The 17,090-nt window shown below is 33.7% G+C and overlaps 1 protein-coding gene across 1 annotated transcript in view; it reads left to right on the top strand.

Annotated features, from left to right (window-relative positions):
- The window catches only part of LOC129799439 (26S proteasome non-ATPase regulatory subunit 1), a 104,743-nt gene extending 102,444 nt beyond the window's left edge, over nt 1-2,299 (top strand). The window contains 1 exon segment of the mRNA XM_055843297.1: nt 1,935-2,299. Within this exon segment, the coding sequence (XP_055699272.1) occupies nt 1,935-2,123 (189 nt within the window). The 3' untranslated portion in view covers nt 2,124-2,299.
- Nucleotides 2,300-17,090: the final 14,791 nt, after the last annotated feature.

Raw genomic sequence — 17,090 nt, 5'->3', positions numbered from 1 at the left:
GAATGTGTTTTGACACTTCCTGATCACGAATATATGGATGGCTAAAAACCGTTCTCGTCCGTCCGCCCATCCGGCTGCTCTTTGGAGCTTAATAGCTCCTAAACTAAAAGAGATATCGACTTGCGGTTTTCGGCAAAGGTTATATATCGTATGAAAATTGCAACATGGAGTATTGATCCCCCACCCCCACCCCTCCTTCCGCCATTTTGAATACCCCCATGTTTTTGTTTCTTAATGGCTCCGCCCCTATGGCATCGATCGGGCTCAAATTTTAGTATGTTATAGCTGGGCCTTAGGGCTTTCGATCAATACCAAACTTAAGGTCCCCCGACCCCCCTGACCCGAGCTATAAAAGTCCAAAAAAAATTTCTTAAAATGGCCATAACTCCTGGTCTAATTGTCAGAATTTAAAAAGTGAGGGCTTTTTGGAAAGCTCTCGTGAAATGCCACTTCCCCTTCTAACATCGCAAGTTCATAAAACTACCGCTAGGGGCGCTATTTTTAAAAAGAAGATTTTTAAATTTTCTGAGTTAAATAATTCAAAATTCCTTTTTGCAATCGGGCTGAAATTTTAGTATGTTGTAGCCGCTGATTATACCTATCAAACAAAAAAATACTTAAGTCGATCCATAACCCCTGACCCGAGCTATAAGGGGTCAAAGTTCGAATATTGACCGGACTCTATCTCCGGTTCTAATTAACATATCGACCTAAATTTTGGCTTTTTGGTTTCGTATCGATGAGCACTTTCAGATGGAAGTTCAAAAACTCACCACAGGTGGCGCTGCGATAGTGTCAAAATTTATCGAAATTCAAACTCATTTTTTTCAAAAATTCCTTTGTGCAAGTTAATGAAATTTTAGAGTATTATAGTCCAGTCTAGGGCATTTCCAAAATGGGGCGTAAGTGCGCTGTGGTTATAATAGAACCGGAGATATGAGGGGTCAAAGTTTACGAAATTCAAAAAATCATATCTCTGGTTCCACTTGACCGATTTTGATGAATGAGGGCTTAAACGAAAGATCTCACCAAATTCTACAACTTTCTAGAACATTTGAGCTTCGTGGGACCAACACCGGAGGCTCCGCAGTCGAAAAACCAATTTCAATATCACATAACCTCAATTATCTCGACTACCACTGAGCCTATTTTGATGATTACTTCGACATAATTGCAGGGAACATTCGTGTCTACATTTCGTCCATACATCATTTTTCGATCAGATAAGGCGATCTGTCCGATTTTGCCGTTTAAGTGTGAAAAAATTGATTTTTCCCATAATAAGGCTTTGAAACCACTCGGATACCAATTTGACTGCTTCTACTCGACCAAGACACTTAAAATAGGGTTTTACATGGAAAGTCTCACAAAATACAACAATTCTTTGATATAGTTGAAGTTCATCAAATGAACACTTGGGGCGCTTTGGTCGAAAAAACGAGTTGAGAAACAAACGACCTCGATTATCTCGGCTTCTGATTAATCGATCAGATCAAGTTCTACGGTAAAATTATAGAGAACATTCTGGTCTATATTTCACCCATTTATCACTTTTCTGTCACTCCATCCAAATCTTTGATATTTTGGTTTAAATACAAAATTTGTATAATTTCACGAATTTGATTCAAAATAACTGGAATGGCGTCCCACAACTTCAGGTCTAAATCGAATTTGCATGCATTCCAAGTTAGCTCACATTAAGAATCTCACCCACATAAGCCGATTAGGATTATCTGTCCCTTTCCATCCATTCTCCCACATATTAGTTGAACGTGAGCTAAAAATTAATAGCTTAGATTAAGGATGATAATAAAAGAGAGCAATACTAGTTTTTTCTGAGTATTTATTTTTATTGTTGTATTAATATTAAGATCCTAAAATTCTGATTTCTCACATTTTTTATTGTCTTGTCTGATCATTTTGTCTTGACACAGGTTATTACTGTAGCAGAGGGGCAGAATTATGTTCCATTGAAGGATGTAACTATTGGTGGAATTATTATGATGCAGCATACTGCAAAGACCGAGCAGATTTTGGTTGAGCCTGTTGCTGCTTTTGGTCCCAAGAATGAGGAAGTGAAGGAGCCAGAAGCCCCAGAACCATTTGAATACACCGAGGATTAATCTATTTCTTTATATTGAATTCATAACTTATAAGTGGAGTTGAAATGTTAAGCTTTTTCCTCTTTTTTTTATAACATCTATTAATCTGTGTGGCACTGATTAGTACAGTATTTACACATCATATGAAATTCAAGAAATAATTTAAAATAAATAAATTTAATCAATGTGTGCAAAAATACCTTTAAATGTGATTCGTCGTACACACCCACCGTGTAACAAGTGCCATCTCGTAGAGGTCACAAGGAATACGAAGGACATGTACTCCATGAACCATGAATCTACGGCGCAGAACTTTCCACTTTCTACAAACAGTCGCTAAAAGCTCCCAAGCTCATTGATTGTACATATATAAACGGGGGTTAGGGGGTTTGCAAAGGAATTTATATAGAGTTTTAATTTAATGTTCATTAGTCACTTGAATGAAAACATATTAATTTCTTTTTTTTTTTCTTATTAATATGCTATAGACAATGCAATGTCGTAAAATTAGGATATACAGTATATATTATGCATATATCTATACACATAATGTATAATATTAATATATCACAAAATGTATTGGAAGGACAGTAGTGGTGGTGCAAAAATTTGTTCTTTTAGTGGGGATATGAAGGGGCTTTGAACGAATGGGACAAAAACCCCTTTTTTGCCGGTATTGCTATCCTCGCAAGCCTTTCGGATCCGATTCGTGGGATGCTGTGATTCGGCTCGTATCCATTCACACAATCCCGAAGCCACATTATCAATCCATCAGTCGCGAGGAAGTCTTAGAACAATCCAGTCAACGCCAAGGTTTGCTCTTACTCGTGTTGTTGTGGAAAAATCTTTCAACCTGCAGAATTGAGTTTGCAATTGCTGGAAAAAGTGTCCCCATTAAACCATTATAAATTTTTGTGTTACCTTTAAACTATTCTGAGCAATATTATCATCGAACTTTTTTTGTGTATGAAATAAGGAAAAAAATAGTGCGAATTCTAATTTAAAACCATTGTGTTTCTAACTATAATTTTTCTGGTGTACTTATATAGGGTAAAAATTTACCAAATTCTGTCTCTAGGATTTCTTTAACACTGCTTCCGTATGTGATGTAAAATGATGCAAGAAATTGAGATCTTTTTAGTGTTTATTGAGCGTATTATATGACTATTGAACTTCTACTGATACATCCTACGTGGAGTTTGATTTTTTTTACTAAGACGAAAATTTTGTTTGGCCTGGATATATGGACACATTTTAATATTTTTAAAAATGGATTGCTCACTAAAAATAAAAGAGAATTAAGATTTTTGCTGAAAATTTGAGCATAAAATATGTACGTCATAAGTATAATGTTGATTGAAATAATTGAGACAAATATTATGTTATAAATATGCCATAATAGTTTTTATGTTCAGTGTTGCGATGCTAAATTTGTTTTTGTACAATTATAGAAACACCAAAATCAATTTTTTGTTGTATGGGGTTTCGCGATTGCCCACAAAATTTTAAGACAATTGTCACTTCTCTCTTTTTTCGGTAGCTGCCACTTTGGCTTTATCTGCTGTCGTCTCCGACAGCCATTTACACACACTGATAACATACATGTATAAAACAATTATCGATTTTGTTTTGTAGGTTTTGCCGTAGATTGAATCCAAGTTGTTCCTCTTGATTCCAGGGGTTAAATATCTATATCCGTATGTACTAAAATCTACTTATAAAATACGAATCAAATAACAAACAGAATATCTGACAAATGCTCAGGGTGAAAATAAAAAAGGACAAGACTGTGAGAGTAATTTATATCATCAAAACAAATACTAGGATGTACTGATAAAGAGTAAACACGGAAATATTACTATATTGCGAATTTGACCACGGAACATTGCCTTTTTTATATTATAGCTGAGATTTTTTACAATCTCAGCTTTTTGGCCACAGTGCAATACGACCTCGTCAGATCCGACCCAAATTTTAGATCTATACTTTGACACTCATTTTTTATTTTGAATGATTTAGTATACATTGAGTTCATTGAGTTATACCTTTTCTAGGTTATTCTTATACACACGGCTCTTCGTTATCCGGCACTTCGTTATCCGGGTGACAGCTGTCAAACGTTGGCGGTTGATGTATTCAAAATGATTTGTTACGAAGCATGCAGTTGGTCCAGAGTGAACTAATGTGTTATTTTCATTTGATCAAAGTTTTTGACACACAATCGTGCTACAAAATGAAACATAAACACACCACAAAGAAAATTCTGTTGTTTTTCGAAAGAAAGCAAATTCCCACAGCAGAAAATATAAAAAACGTTGACCAGATTCAAAAAACCAAAATGTCATTTTGTCCCCACGTCAGCCGGATAACGAAGAGTCGAGTGCACAAGGATTAGAATTACCTATCATGACCAAAACTTTTAATTAAAAAGTCTAATCAAAATTGAAAGAAGTAGTGAGAGAAAGCTGATATAGTTGAAGTGTAGACCAGAATATACCCTGTAATTTTGCCTAGATAAATTAATTTATGTATCTCGTTTTTAGACCAGAACGCCTCTTATGTCATTCTGACGAACTTCAATTAAAGTCAGAGAATTGTATATTTTTCTAACCATTCTTTTAAACATTAATAAGTATAAGATAATAAGAAGTAGTCTTATCAGTATATGTGTACTATCACTGACTTACTATGACATGACTTACAAATATTCAATTTTTGTTTTTAATAAAAGCGACAAAATCAGACGTATGGTATAAGTAGTATGAACAAAAATGATACCGTTAACCCTTTAAGGACGATTGGAACACCGGTGTCCATAAAGAAAATAATTTTTCCTGACTACCTAAAGTTATTTTATCCTTATGTTTGTACATAATTGCAAAATAGAAGGTTCAAGGAATCTAGGATATTTTTTGAAAGTCTAAAGCTATTTGCTATGTAGTAATTTTTTAAGCTAAAAAATGACGAATTTTTAAATTCTCATAATGAAAATTAATCTTAAATATTTTTTATACTTCCAATTTTTCTTTAAGCAAAACCGTTTTGGGAAAAGAAACTACAATACTCAAACATAATATTTTTCATTAGATTGAAAATTATCAATCATTAGTATTGTCAGAAAAATTACTTAAATTTTTAGGCTATTTTTGTCCCTATCGTTCATAGAGACAAAAATACACAAAATCAGATACTTTTGGCTTTTGAAGGCCAAATATAAGACATTTGTTTTGTACATTGGTTTCATTTTTTTTGCTGATTTTCGGTCCATTAAAACTGTCTCGTCGTTAAAGGGTTAAATGATACAACTTTGTGCCACCCTATTTTTAGACATGAAAAGCTCTCTAGCGGAATTGGTAGTTTCGAGGAAGCTCTCCAAAATTGCATACATACGCAAAGTGATCATGGGTATTCCTCCAATCCCCCTGATCAGAGATATTGGTCATAAAAGAATAAATTTCGCGAATTCTTATAAACATTCAAAGATTTTTTTGATTTGAGCCATTTTAGTTGTTGGAATTTGATTACTGATGGTGCAAATTAAAGTTCTGTGTAATATACAATTCTTGGAATCATTATAACTTCGTGCGAGCACTGACAGGGCTATAATCGAAAAATTGATTTTCTTAATTTTAAAATCGAATATTACGAAATCCCACGTTTCCAATTTCGACGAAAATTTAGTATGTAGTAGTCAAGGCTGAGATTTTCCTAACGATGAGTCGCACTAGCTTTTCGATGTCAGTAGAATCGACTTATAAAAAATAATTAATCAACAATAATTAATTGAATTAATTCAAGGAAAATGAAAATAAAACTTGTTTTATGTACTGTTTAATTGTGAATATATATAGTGATGATTTGAAGCCAAAATTGTGAGATCGGACAAGTTTCAACATCAAGTTTTTTGATAAAAAGAGGCTGGCACAATGTTGCACAAATTTTCCTTTACAACTTTGTGCTGCATACAAGAAATTTTCCTCCTTGTCCAATGATACCTGGATTTTTTTGTACATTGGGGCTATATTCTAGAGATGTGTAGTTATGTTGGAAGAAAATATCATTCAAATATCTCACCTAATTTGGAAAATATTCAAGAAAAACTTGAAAAGTGGCACAAAGTTGTATGATTTGACGGTATATGGACGAAATATAGATAAATATGTCTTCTACAATTATTACGAAGTGATCATCAAAATCACAATTGATTAAGCAGGTGTAGAGATAATTGAGGTAATTTTGATTGTGGCGCCCTTAGCGTTTGTTGTATGAAATTTAAATGTTGCAGAAAGTCATAGTGTTTTGTTAGAGCTTTCATTTTCGCCCTTACCTCACCTATCAAATTTTGACTGATTTAATTAACCAATGAAATTGAAAAAAAAATCTTTTTGATAATAGCACCCTTAGCGGTGCCTATACTAATTTTCGATACTTGAAGAAAACGTGGTATTTCACGATAACTTTCTAAAATGGACTCATTGATCAAACTCGGACCATTAGAACGGAAGCTAGAGCTATTTCAAGAAGAAATTAACCCCTTTTAGCTCGGCTCAGGGATGTTGAGAGTGCTTGATTTTTTGTTCATCGCGAGCTTTAAGACCCAACCACAGAGGCCGATTATAGGGAAAACAATAAAAGGGGGTCTTCAAAATGGAGGAAAAATTAGGGGGTATGGGGTCAACGCACCAAGTTACAATTTTAACAGGATATAATAATAATCTTTACCGAAAATCGCAAGTCTTAGTTTGGTTTGGGAGTTATTAAGCTGGACATAAATTTCTCTAGCTTGTAGAGACCATTACGGTGAAAATTCGCATAATTTTTTTGTTCAAGAATTTATTTTTCTATCTTCGTTTTTAATGGTAAGTTTCTGTATCTTTGAAATAGGGTTTCATTCTCCCATGTTGAAATGAAACTGGGCCATATTATAAGACAATTTAGTTACACAAACCAACTGTGAATCCTAATTTTACACTTTGTTAAGGCTCAGTTTTATTTAAAAATATGCTGAAAAACCTTATCTTTCAAAGGTATTCCACCCCACATTTTTTTTTCCAAAAAAAAAAGAAATATCAATGTATTAGGTGAGATTCTTAACAATCTCACCTATTATAATCCTAACAAAATTTCATGTCGTCTGATCGAGCTCAAATTTGGCCAAAATGTGTTTCATCGGTTTCATCACTTCCTGATCACGAATATATGGGTGGCTAAGTTACGTTCCCGACCGACCAGCCGCTCTTTGGAGCTTAATAGCTCCTAAACTGAAAGAGATATCGACTTGCGGTTTTCGGCAAAGGTTATATATCGAATGAAAATTGCAACTTGGTGCATTGACCCCCACCCCCCTCAACCCTTCCGCCATTTTAAATAACCCCCTTTTTTGTTTTCTCAATAGCTCTGCCCCTATGGCATCGATCGGGCTTAAATTTTAGTATGTTATAGCTGGCTTTCGATCAATCCCAAACTTAAGGTCTCCTCACCCCCCTGACCCGAGCTATAAGGGGTCCAAATTTTTTTTCTTAAAATGGCCATAACTTCGGTTCTGATTGTCAGAATTTAAAAAGTGAGGGCATTTTGGAAAGCTCTCGTGAAATGCCACTTTCCCTTCTAAAATCATAAGTTCATAAAACCACCCCTGGGGGCGCTATTTTTAAAAAGAAGATTTTTCAATATTCTAAGTTAAATAACTCAACAATTACATTGTGCATCGGACTGAAGTTTTAGTATGTTGTAGCCGTTGATTATACCTATCAAACAAAAATACCTAAGTCGATCCATAACCCCTGACCCGAGCTATATGGGGTCAAAGTTCGAATATTGACCGGCCTCTATCTCCGGTTCTAATTAACATTTTAAGCTAAATTTTGGGCTTTTGGTTTCGTCTCGATGAGCACTTTCAGATGGAAGTTCAAAAAGTCACCACAGGTAGCGCTGCAATACCGATATTTTCTCAAAAAAATCCTTTGTGCAAGTTATCAAGTTTTATAGTATTGTAGTCTATGTGGTGGAAGTACGCTGTGGTTATAATAGAACTGGAGATATGAGGGGTTAAAGTTCACGAAATTCAAATAATCACATCTCGGGTTCTATGTGACAGATTTTGACGATTGAGGGCTTAAATGAAAGATCTCACCAAATTCTACAACTTTCTAGGATATTTGAACTTCGTGGGACCATCACCAGAGGCGCCACAGTCGAAAAACCAATTTCAATATCACATAACCTCAATTAACTCGACTGTCGCTGAGCCGATTTTAATGATTACTTCGACATAATTGTAGGGAACATTCGTGTCTACATTTCGTCCATACATCATTTTCCGCTCAGACTACGCCGTCTGTCCGATTTTGCCGTTTAAGTGTGAAAAAAATGGACTTTTCCCATAATAACGCTTTAAAACCACTCAGGTGCCATTTTGACTGCTTCTACTCAACCAAGACACTTAAAATAGGTTTAAATGGAAAGTGTCACAAAATCCAACAATTCTTTGATATAGTTGAAATTCATAAAATGAACACTTGGGACGCTCTGGTCGAAAAAACGAGTTCAGAAAAAAAACAACCTGGATTATCTCGGCTTCTGATTAATCGATGAGGTCTAGTTCTACGGCAAAATTCCGGCAAAAAAATATTCTGATCTACATTTCACCTATATATCACTTTTCTGTTAGTCCATCCAAATCCTTGATATTTTGGTTTAAATACAAAATTTGCATAATTTTCACGAATGTGATTGAATATAACTGAATGGCGTCCCCCACCCCAACTTCAGCTCTAAATCGAATTTGCGTACATTTCGAGTTAGCTCACATTAAGAATCTCACCTACATAAGCCTGTTAGGACTATCTGTCCTTTTTTGTGATTATATAATGTTTTTTTTTTAATATCTATTATATTAAAAATGTGTTTCGAAATAGGATTGGCTGTTGAATATTCTTGATTCTTTCACTTCTTTAAAAAGGTCACATATTTTATAGTGAACAATTTGACTAAATTGACGATTTTATGTTTAAAAGTTTTCGAAGTAATCTAAGGGAGGAGCACCAGCGATCGGCAATGTTCCTCGGATCGTCAGGCTAATACCGTATCGTTGCTCCAAATAAAATGAATATTTAAAAAATATTAACTAATTTTTTACTATTTAACTCTCATACACTGCATTAACTCAGATTTAATTTATAAAACTAATTTTCCGTGAGACACCTGATTAAATTCATGACGATCCGAGATACAGAGTGCAAGTTTGTAATTACATCTATTTTTCATACTTTATTGTAAATATTTAAAATGAAATGCACTGATATAGTTAAATGGATAAATAATTAATAGACTAATTAGCAAAAACAAAAATACCAAAAAGTGTTTTGGGCCTTATATTCTAACTAAATATAGAGCATGTCTCTTAACATTCCGATCCGTGGTGATCTTCCCTTAATTGTGCATAAAAAATATAGAACTTATTCTTGAAAATACCTTGTGTTTGAAATTCTTCTAGACTTATTCACCTTTAGTTCCTGATATAGTCCCAGCTAGTTCTATATAAGTAGTAATAAAAAGGTACAAAGTGAAAAATGAGAATTTGCATGTTTATGGAAATATGAATTTCTGAAGATGTTTGCCAACTTACTACATCGTTGGCTTTTTTCTCTTATTCTTAGACAACGACTTTCTGGTATATCATTATGTAATCAAACACACATAGGATATTTTTAGTATCTTTTAAATACCCTCAAATGCTGTTTGAATAGGAAGTATTTTAGAGGTTTTAAATATTGAGAATCATTTTTGTAGCATATTTACGTAATTGTCATACTTTTCCAATACATATTTTATCCAGAATAAAGAAATCTTAATTTTGCAGATGAATGAATATTATGTATTTTCTTTAAATATTGTATTTTGACGTATTTGTGTATTATCTACAAAGTCTTCCGGTGTTCGTCGGAAGATTATGTTCTTTTCAGAACCAAAAGGCATAATTTCCTCCGAAGCTTTCGACCCTCTGTGTGGTACTTTCTCAATGGGCTGAGATAATATTATTTTAGATAATTTTCTTAAGGGGTCGAAAGACAATTCCAAATCATTTGAAAGATTTTAATTGAGTATAACTGTGTTATCACACTTGCACATTAAAATTTTAATACGATTCACATTAATTGTCGCTGGTAAGAGTCCAAATGTGTAATTTGTGTATTTGAATCATTTTATGTTCAAAATTTGATCTATTTGTTGATAAAAAGCTAGACTTAGCCCGCAAAATTTGATATAAATTGATTTGTAGTTTAATTATATAATTATATAAAATTAATGCGATTTTCTCTTTAATATTTTGATGTGAAAAATATTGATGCTTTAGGTAAATTTAAACTTATTTTTGCAGGGCAAGTCCACTTCGTTATCAACAAATAGAAAAACCCCAAATATTAAGTGACTCAAAGACACAAATAACATATTTGGACGCTCACAAGCGACAATTAATGTGAATCACATTAAAATTTTAATGTTCAAGTGTGTGAACGCCGTAAGTATAGGATAGAATTATTTACACTAACTGTGAATAGATTTTAATCTGAAAAGTGATATTATTAAAGATTTTAGGTGATGTTTTCCGTCTGGAGGGAGGTCTAGTATTTCTTTTTAGAAGTTGTATCCATTACTTATAGCATGATATTCGAAAATAGTGCGAAGCGAAGCTAGTAAAGTATTGCGACATTGCGTAGATATATATATATATATATATATATATATGGAGAAGACAGTGTTGGCGCTTTTCCAGAAGCAGCCTTGCCTTTCAGTCAGAGATGTGGGCAAAAAGCTAGGTATCTCCAAGAGCTTTATGCAGAGAATCAAAGCGAATAACGGATTGATAACGTACAAAGCTCAAGCTGCTCCCCATTAGAGATGTGCGCCGAGATAATTTCGGCGGCGGCGGCTAACATTTAAAAATTGTCGGCGGCTGGCTGCGCGCCGGCGCGCCAGCTAAAGCAATCGGCTGCGGCTTAGCTAAGCGCGCCAGACTTTTTTCTTTAATATTTTTCGATTACAATTCACTTAAATTATCGATTTTCCTCAAATTTTTTTCTTGTTAGAATTACTAATCATGGAAATCTATTTAAAAAAAAAATAGTAGCAACAAAACAGATAGAAAACAAACTTTAGGCACAACTTTTGATGATTTTACAAAAAGACAGATTCAAATAAAAATATTAACAAAAATTTTTTAAAACCGTAGACACGTAAAAATGAAAATAATTTTATCTGGAATTATAAACTTAAATTCAATATTCAATAGAAAAATTGTTTATCTACAAACAAAAATATTTCTCGATGAAAATTTGATAACAGTTGAAATATTTGGTAAGAAATGTTGAATTCGATGCACTTGATTAAAACATTATTTTTAAAAAAAAAATTGTTTAAAATCTTAACCCTTTAACCCTTTAACGACGGGACACTTTTCACGAACCGAAAATCATCAATAAAAATGAAACTGGTGAACGTAATCAATGATAAATCTTACATCCATGTGCGTACCTAGCTAGGGGCAGGGGGGGGGGCAGCTGCCCCCCTAGAAGCGTCAAAGAAGACAAAAACAAATGAGAAGTAAAAAAATATATTTGGTCAGCAAAAAATTAAATTTGATAAGTAAAAAATACAAATCTTTCCAAAAATGGATTTAATTTTTCTATCCATAAAGATCGAAACTTTCATGAAAATTCTACTGCTTTTAAAAGTTGTAAATTTAGTCACTTCTCAAACTTGATGTTTTACTGCTCGTTTGTACAGTATCAATACAAAAATGAGCTCATACTAAAGTTATTTTTTTTAATGTTTATACGTAATCGTAAAGTAAAAAGTTGTAGGAATCCATAATATTTTTGCAGATGTACAGCCATTTGCTATATAGTAAATATTGCAGCACAAAAGTGAATAATTTTCAAACTACCGCATTGATGAATGATTTTATTATTTTTTTTCTAATAAGGTAAAGTATCCTATGTCGACCACTTAAGGATAGATTTTGTGAAAAAATTATGAAAAAACAGTTATAATTTGTGTTTTTTGATAGGGTTTTTGCCTAAAACTATAGAATAGATTCTTATCTATCTAATTGTTAACTTCATTTAGTCATAATATAATTTTACATTAGGAAAATTTAAAATGTTTTAAAAATGCGAAATGTGAAGTGAACCAATTTTTCTTAAAATTAAACAAATCACAAAACTAAAAAGCCACTGATTTAATTTTGGCTTGTTTAATACATCATGAATAGCACTTAAAATTTAGTTAATCAATAAAATAAATAGGTAAACTCACTTTTATGAATTCATTCGGAAGTATAGAACAACATTCAAGTGAAAAAAAGCTTCACTTTGCTATGATTCGTCGACCGGTCGAATTGAGGAACAATTTATTTAAAATGCACTTTCAATTTTAATACATAAAATTAATCTTCAACTTAGTCATGGAAGTAAAATTTTTGAACAAGTAACAATTTGAATTCTCCAGTAATCTGTAAGGGTAATAATTGAAATAATTCCTTAAGAAAAAAGTCAAGAATATCAAAAAGTATGCCATAATTTGATGAAAAATTGCGATTTTTTTTAAGAAATACTTTAACGCTCCGTATTTTTATGATTTTTTTTTCAGGGTTTTATGGTCAATTTCTATGATATTTTCACTGATTTGAATTAATTATGAAATAATTGGCCCTATGATGTTAAACCATTCGCTAAATATTATTGTAAATGCAAATGAATTAAATAAATATTTCCACCGGTCGACTTGAGGAACCCAGGGTGGTCTACTCGAGAGGCGATCGACTCCAGGATACTTTACCTTATATCCAATTTTTTTTTAAGCAAAAGCCTCTTGACAGTAGATAGTATAATAACTAACTATCCTAATTATACATTTTTTTTTCATAAGAATGAAAATTGTCTATTATGGTTATTGTCAGAAAAATTACTTAATTGAATTGAAATATAAACAAAATTCGCCGCGGCGCGCTAAAAAAGAACTGGCGGCGGCGGCTGGTGGCGCGCATTAAAAATTTTTGGCGGCGGCGGCTAAGCAAAAATCGCGGCGGCTCGCGCCAAGCGGCTAAAATCGGCTCGGCGCACATCTCTACTCCCCATCGCACGAACAAGCAGAGGCAAAGTGCCAAAACGAGGTCGAGAAGTCTGAGTGATCGAGTTTTGAAAGGCTTTCAAAGATGCATTTTGATGGACGACAAAACGGTGGTAAAAGGTGAATTTACTCAGTTGCCCGGCCAACTGTTTTACACGGCGAAGACTCGTACGGGTGTAGCCAGCAAGTACAGGTTCAAAGAGTACGACAAGTTCCCGAAGAAATATGTGGTTTGGATGGCAATCTGCTCTTGTGGACGTCGCAGCGAAGCATTTTTCATGACAGGGACGAAGAACGCGGATATCTAAATTAAAGAGTGCCTCCAGAAACGAATTTTGCCACTGTATCAAAGCCACGACATCCCTCCTTTATTTTGGCTTGATTTGGCACCATGTCATTATGCGGAAGCCATCCTGGAATGGTTTGCCAACAACAATGTCAAATATGTAGATAAGAAGGTCAACCCGCCCTGCACTCCAGAAGTCCGCCCCATTGAGAAATACTGGGGAATTTTGAAAGGAGACTTGAAGAAGAAGGCTAATCAAGCCACATATTTGCAGGACTTCGCACGAAAGTGGAAAAAAGTCGTCAGAGATCGTGGAGACGACCTTGTCCAGAGCCTTATGAGTGGAGTAAAAAAGATGGTGCGAAATTTCGCGGAGAAATCGCTTGAATAAAAAAACCATAAAGTAGATTTGAATCACAATGAAATACCCTTTCAAGAAATATAAATAGTATTTTTATATGTACTATAGTTTTTTAATGAGAGTCATTTGTCTTTTGGTCCGTAAATCAGGGACACGCTTTAGAAATTAGGCAAGCCCTTGGCAAGTTAACCTTTTCATATGGAGCTAAATAAATTATGTCAACTCATAAATTGATCTCGGACTCAGCTCAAATGTATTTAAATAAGGAAAATATATTTAAACAGGAATCTAGTATATTTAGAATCTAGTATCCACAAATCGAACTTATAATACGAAAAAAACTTCTCACTTTTTTCGTGTAACGGTGTCGCCCGGGTGCTAGCAATCCCATACGAATTTAACCCTTTATGGACGGAAGAGTCAAAAATTGGGGATCAGAAAAATCGTTTTTTTTCTCAGCTTTTACATTAAAAAACACGCCTTAGGAAAAATTTAATTTTTGGGTCACTACTGCTGACCCAATCATCTTTAAGGATTAAATAGAAATATGAGAAAGTAGTATAAGCTTTCAGGCAAATTGGCATAGTGACAAGATAAATGAATTTATTTAAGAATTTATTTGTAAAAATTTATTGACATAAGAGGTACATGGATATGACTTGCAACTGTTTACACACCTTGAAGGTCCTTGAAGTCTATTGCTGTACTGTCCGTTCTCTCTCCAGAAAATGACGAGACGTGAGATCCATGAAAATCTTTTCTTTTTGGCTTATGATAATCTGGATCTATATGAATTGTCAAGACGTGTTTATTCAAACTTCGGATTACAAAAACTGAGATTGTAAAGAATCAGTTAACTTATGAAATCGGCGAACAAACATTTTTCTATTTCACCGAAATCCCCATTTGTAAATTATATTGTAAAAAAACAGTACAATTTTAGATCTAGCGCTCATGCCTCTTGAAATAATTTTGAAAAAAAAAATCTAAAACACTATAGAACGATTCTTATAGTATCAACTCTTAATTTTTTAACGTGATTGGAAAAATTACAAGTTAAATATCAAACTTTCAAATTATTATTATTAATAAGGATATCAAGGAAGTGAATTTGGAACTACAACAACTATATTAACTTAGAAAACTGTACACACAGATAAATTTTGACTCTAAATTTAAGAATATATAAGATCCTGGGAACTTAAATTGGACGTGAATCCCCGAGGCGTTTAAGTTTAGAAGCTCTGAGCGAAAGAAATGAGCTAGAATCCCTAGCTCTTTCAAATTAAGAGATCGGGAACTTAAGTTCAGCATTAGCTGGAAAATAAAAAATGTCTACAGATTTGCAACTAAAACTAAATGATCAAAGGATTTAGAATTAGGGCATTGGCATTCATTGGATGGGATTTGAAATTAAATTCCTGGGTATTTCTGTTTAAGAATTTTTCATTTTTCTGTATGTAGAAATTTTGGAACCGATGGCGTTGATTTATTGGAGTCATATTGTATAATAATCCTACTCCTAATTTTAATCAAGATATGATGGTTTGATTGAAGGATGTTCTTCTAATAAATTGGGGATTATCGGAATTATTTTTTTTTTCTAGCATTAACTCTTACTGAACAACAAAATTTTTATATTGTAATTACAGACGAATCTGAACAAGACTATCAAGAAAGATCTGACGTTTCAAGATTCGAATTACTTTTTGAGAATTTCAGCTCTATAGAATATCATAAATTATAACATTAAACTTGGGTATTAGGGTGTTTCAACAAGGAAAAAATTTTTTTGGCACTATTCTCACCGCGGTGTCACATATAAGATTAATATTATTAAGAAAAGCGGAGAGAGAGGTATATAGTATTCAAAATTCAAATGGAATATCACGTGTGTTAGAAAGGGTACACTCTAGTGGAGTAATACGATGAGTAAGATATTACTGTTCGTATATTAATTGCTTTCTGAATCGTATTACAGGCAACTCGAGCAATTTTCCATGCGTGCCAACTGTGATTCGTCAGTGTTCGAGTGAAACGCGAGAGAGAGGCATGATAAAAACACTTTGCTATCTTTTTTTGGGCATTCTCGCAGTTCAGAAAGTATTAATCTTAATATTAATCTTATATGTGACATGGTCATCAGGGATACTGTATTTGATGAGACAAGAAAGTTTTTCTTCGACGATCATATGATCAAACGCTTTTTAGAGGTGGCTGAACGACCCTCCTCGTAGAACATTTTTCTGATTATACTACGCTCCTCTTCCTCGAGATCAAACTCTGTCTCTGTAGTCCCTCTACTCCATGTCTTCTTCGATTAGCCGAGAGGTTAGAATTTTTCCTCAAAGAATGGATGAAAATTACAACAAATGATGTAATTCTTTCCTGGCTAGAGGGATATAGAATTCCCTTTTGCACTCATGTGTATCAATCAGAACCACCGCGTTGAAACCCCAATATGGTGTAAATCTGAACTCGAGAGTATGGAGAGTGCTATCTCAGAATTATTGCTTAAAGGTTCCATTGAAATACTGTTCTCCAGAAAAGGAACAGTATTGGAATCCCACTTGTAATCTATATTGACGACATTTTGTTTTTTGGAAAATCATTCCAAATATGTACAGCTAACAGAAATGCTGCACAAGAGATTCTTAAACCTGATATTGACTTGTTCGCTTCTCGAACAAATGCTAAATGTAAAAAATACATTTCCTGGAAGAATGATCCACATTCAGTGGCCGTTGATGCGTTTACAATTTCATGGAAGGATCATTTCTTTTATGCGTTTCCACCATTTGCTCTTATTTTCAAAGTTTTACAAAAAATTGAGCATGATAATTGCATGGGTATTGTTATTGTACCAGACTGCCGTCCACACAACCGTGGTATCCTATATTCCAATCACTGCTGATATCAGATCCATTGTATTTAGATGCTAACATTTATGTTATTCCTGTTAATAGGGAGACTCACTTCTGGAAGCGAATTACCCTGGTAGTAGGGATATTGTCAGGATGAGTTGTGTAAAAAGAGGAATCCCAGTGGAGTCTCACAATATAATTCTACAGTCACTTTCGTCTTCGACCTGGAAACAATATGACACAGGTTTAAAGAAATGGTGAATTTTTTGTAAAGAAAGCAATCTGGATCCCTTTAATTCTGACATTCAAAATGTATTAAATTTTTGACAAAAGAATATGATAGAGGA

This window comes from Phlebotomus papatasi, chromosome 1 (genome assembly GCF_024763615.1).
Source record: "Phlebotomus papatasi isolate M1 chromosome 1, Ppap_2.1, whole genome shotgun sequence".
NCBI classification, from domain to species: Eukaryota; Metazoa; Arthropoda; class Insecta; order Diptera; family Psychodidae; genus Phlebotomus; species Phlebotomus papatasi.
This window is presented reverse-complemented; position numbering and strand designations above follow the sequence as displayed.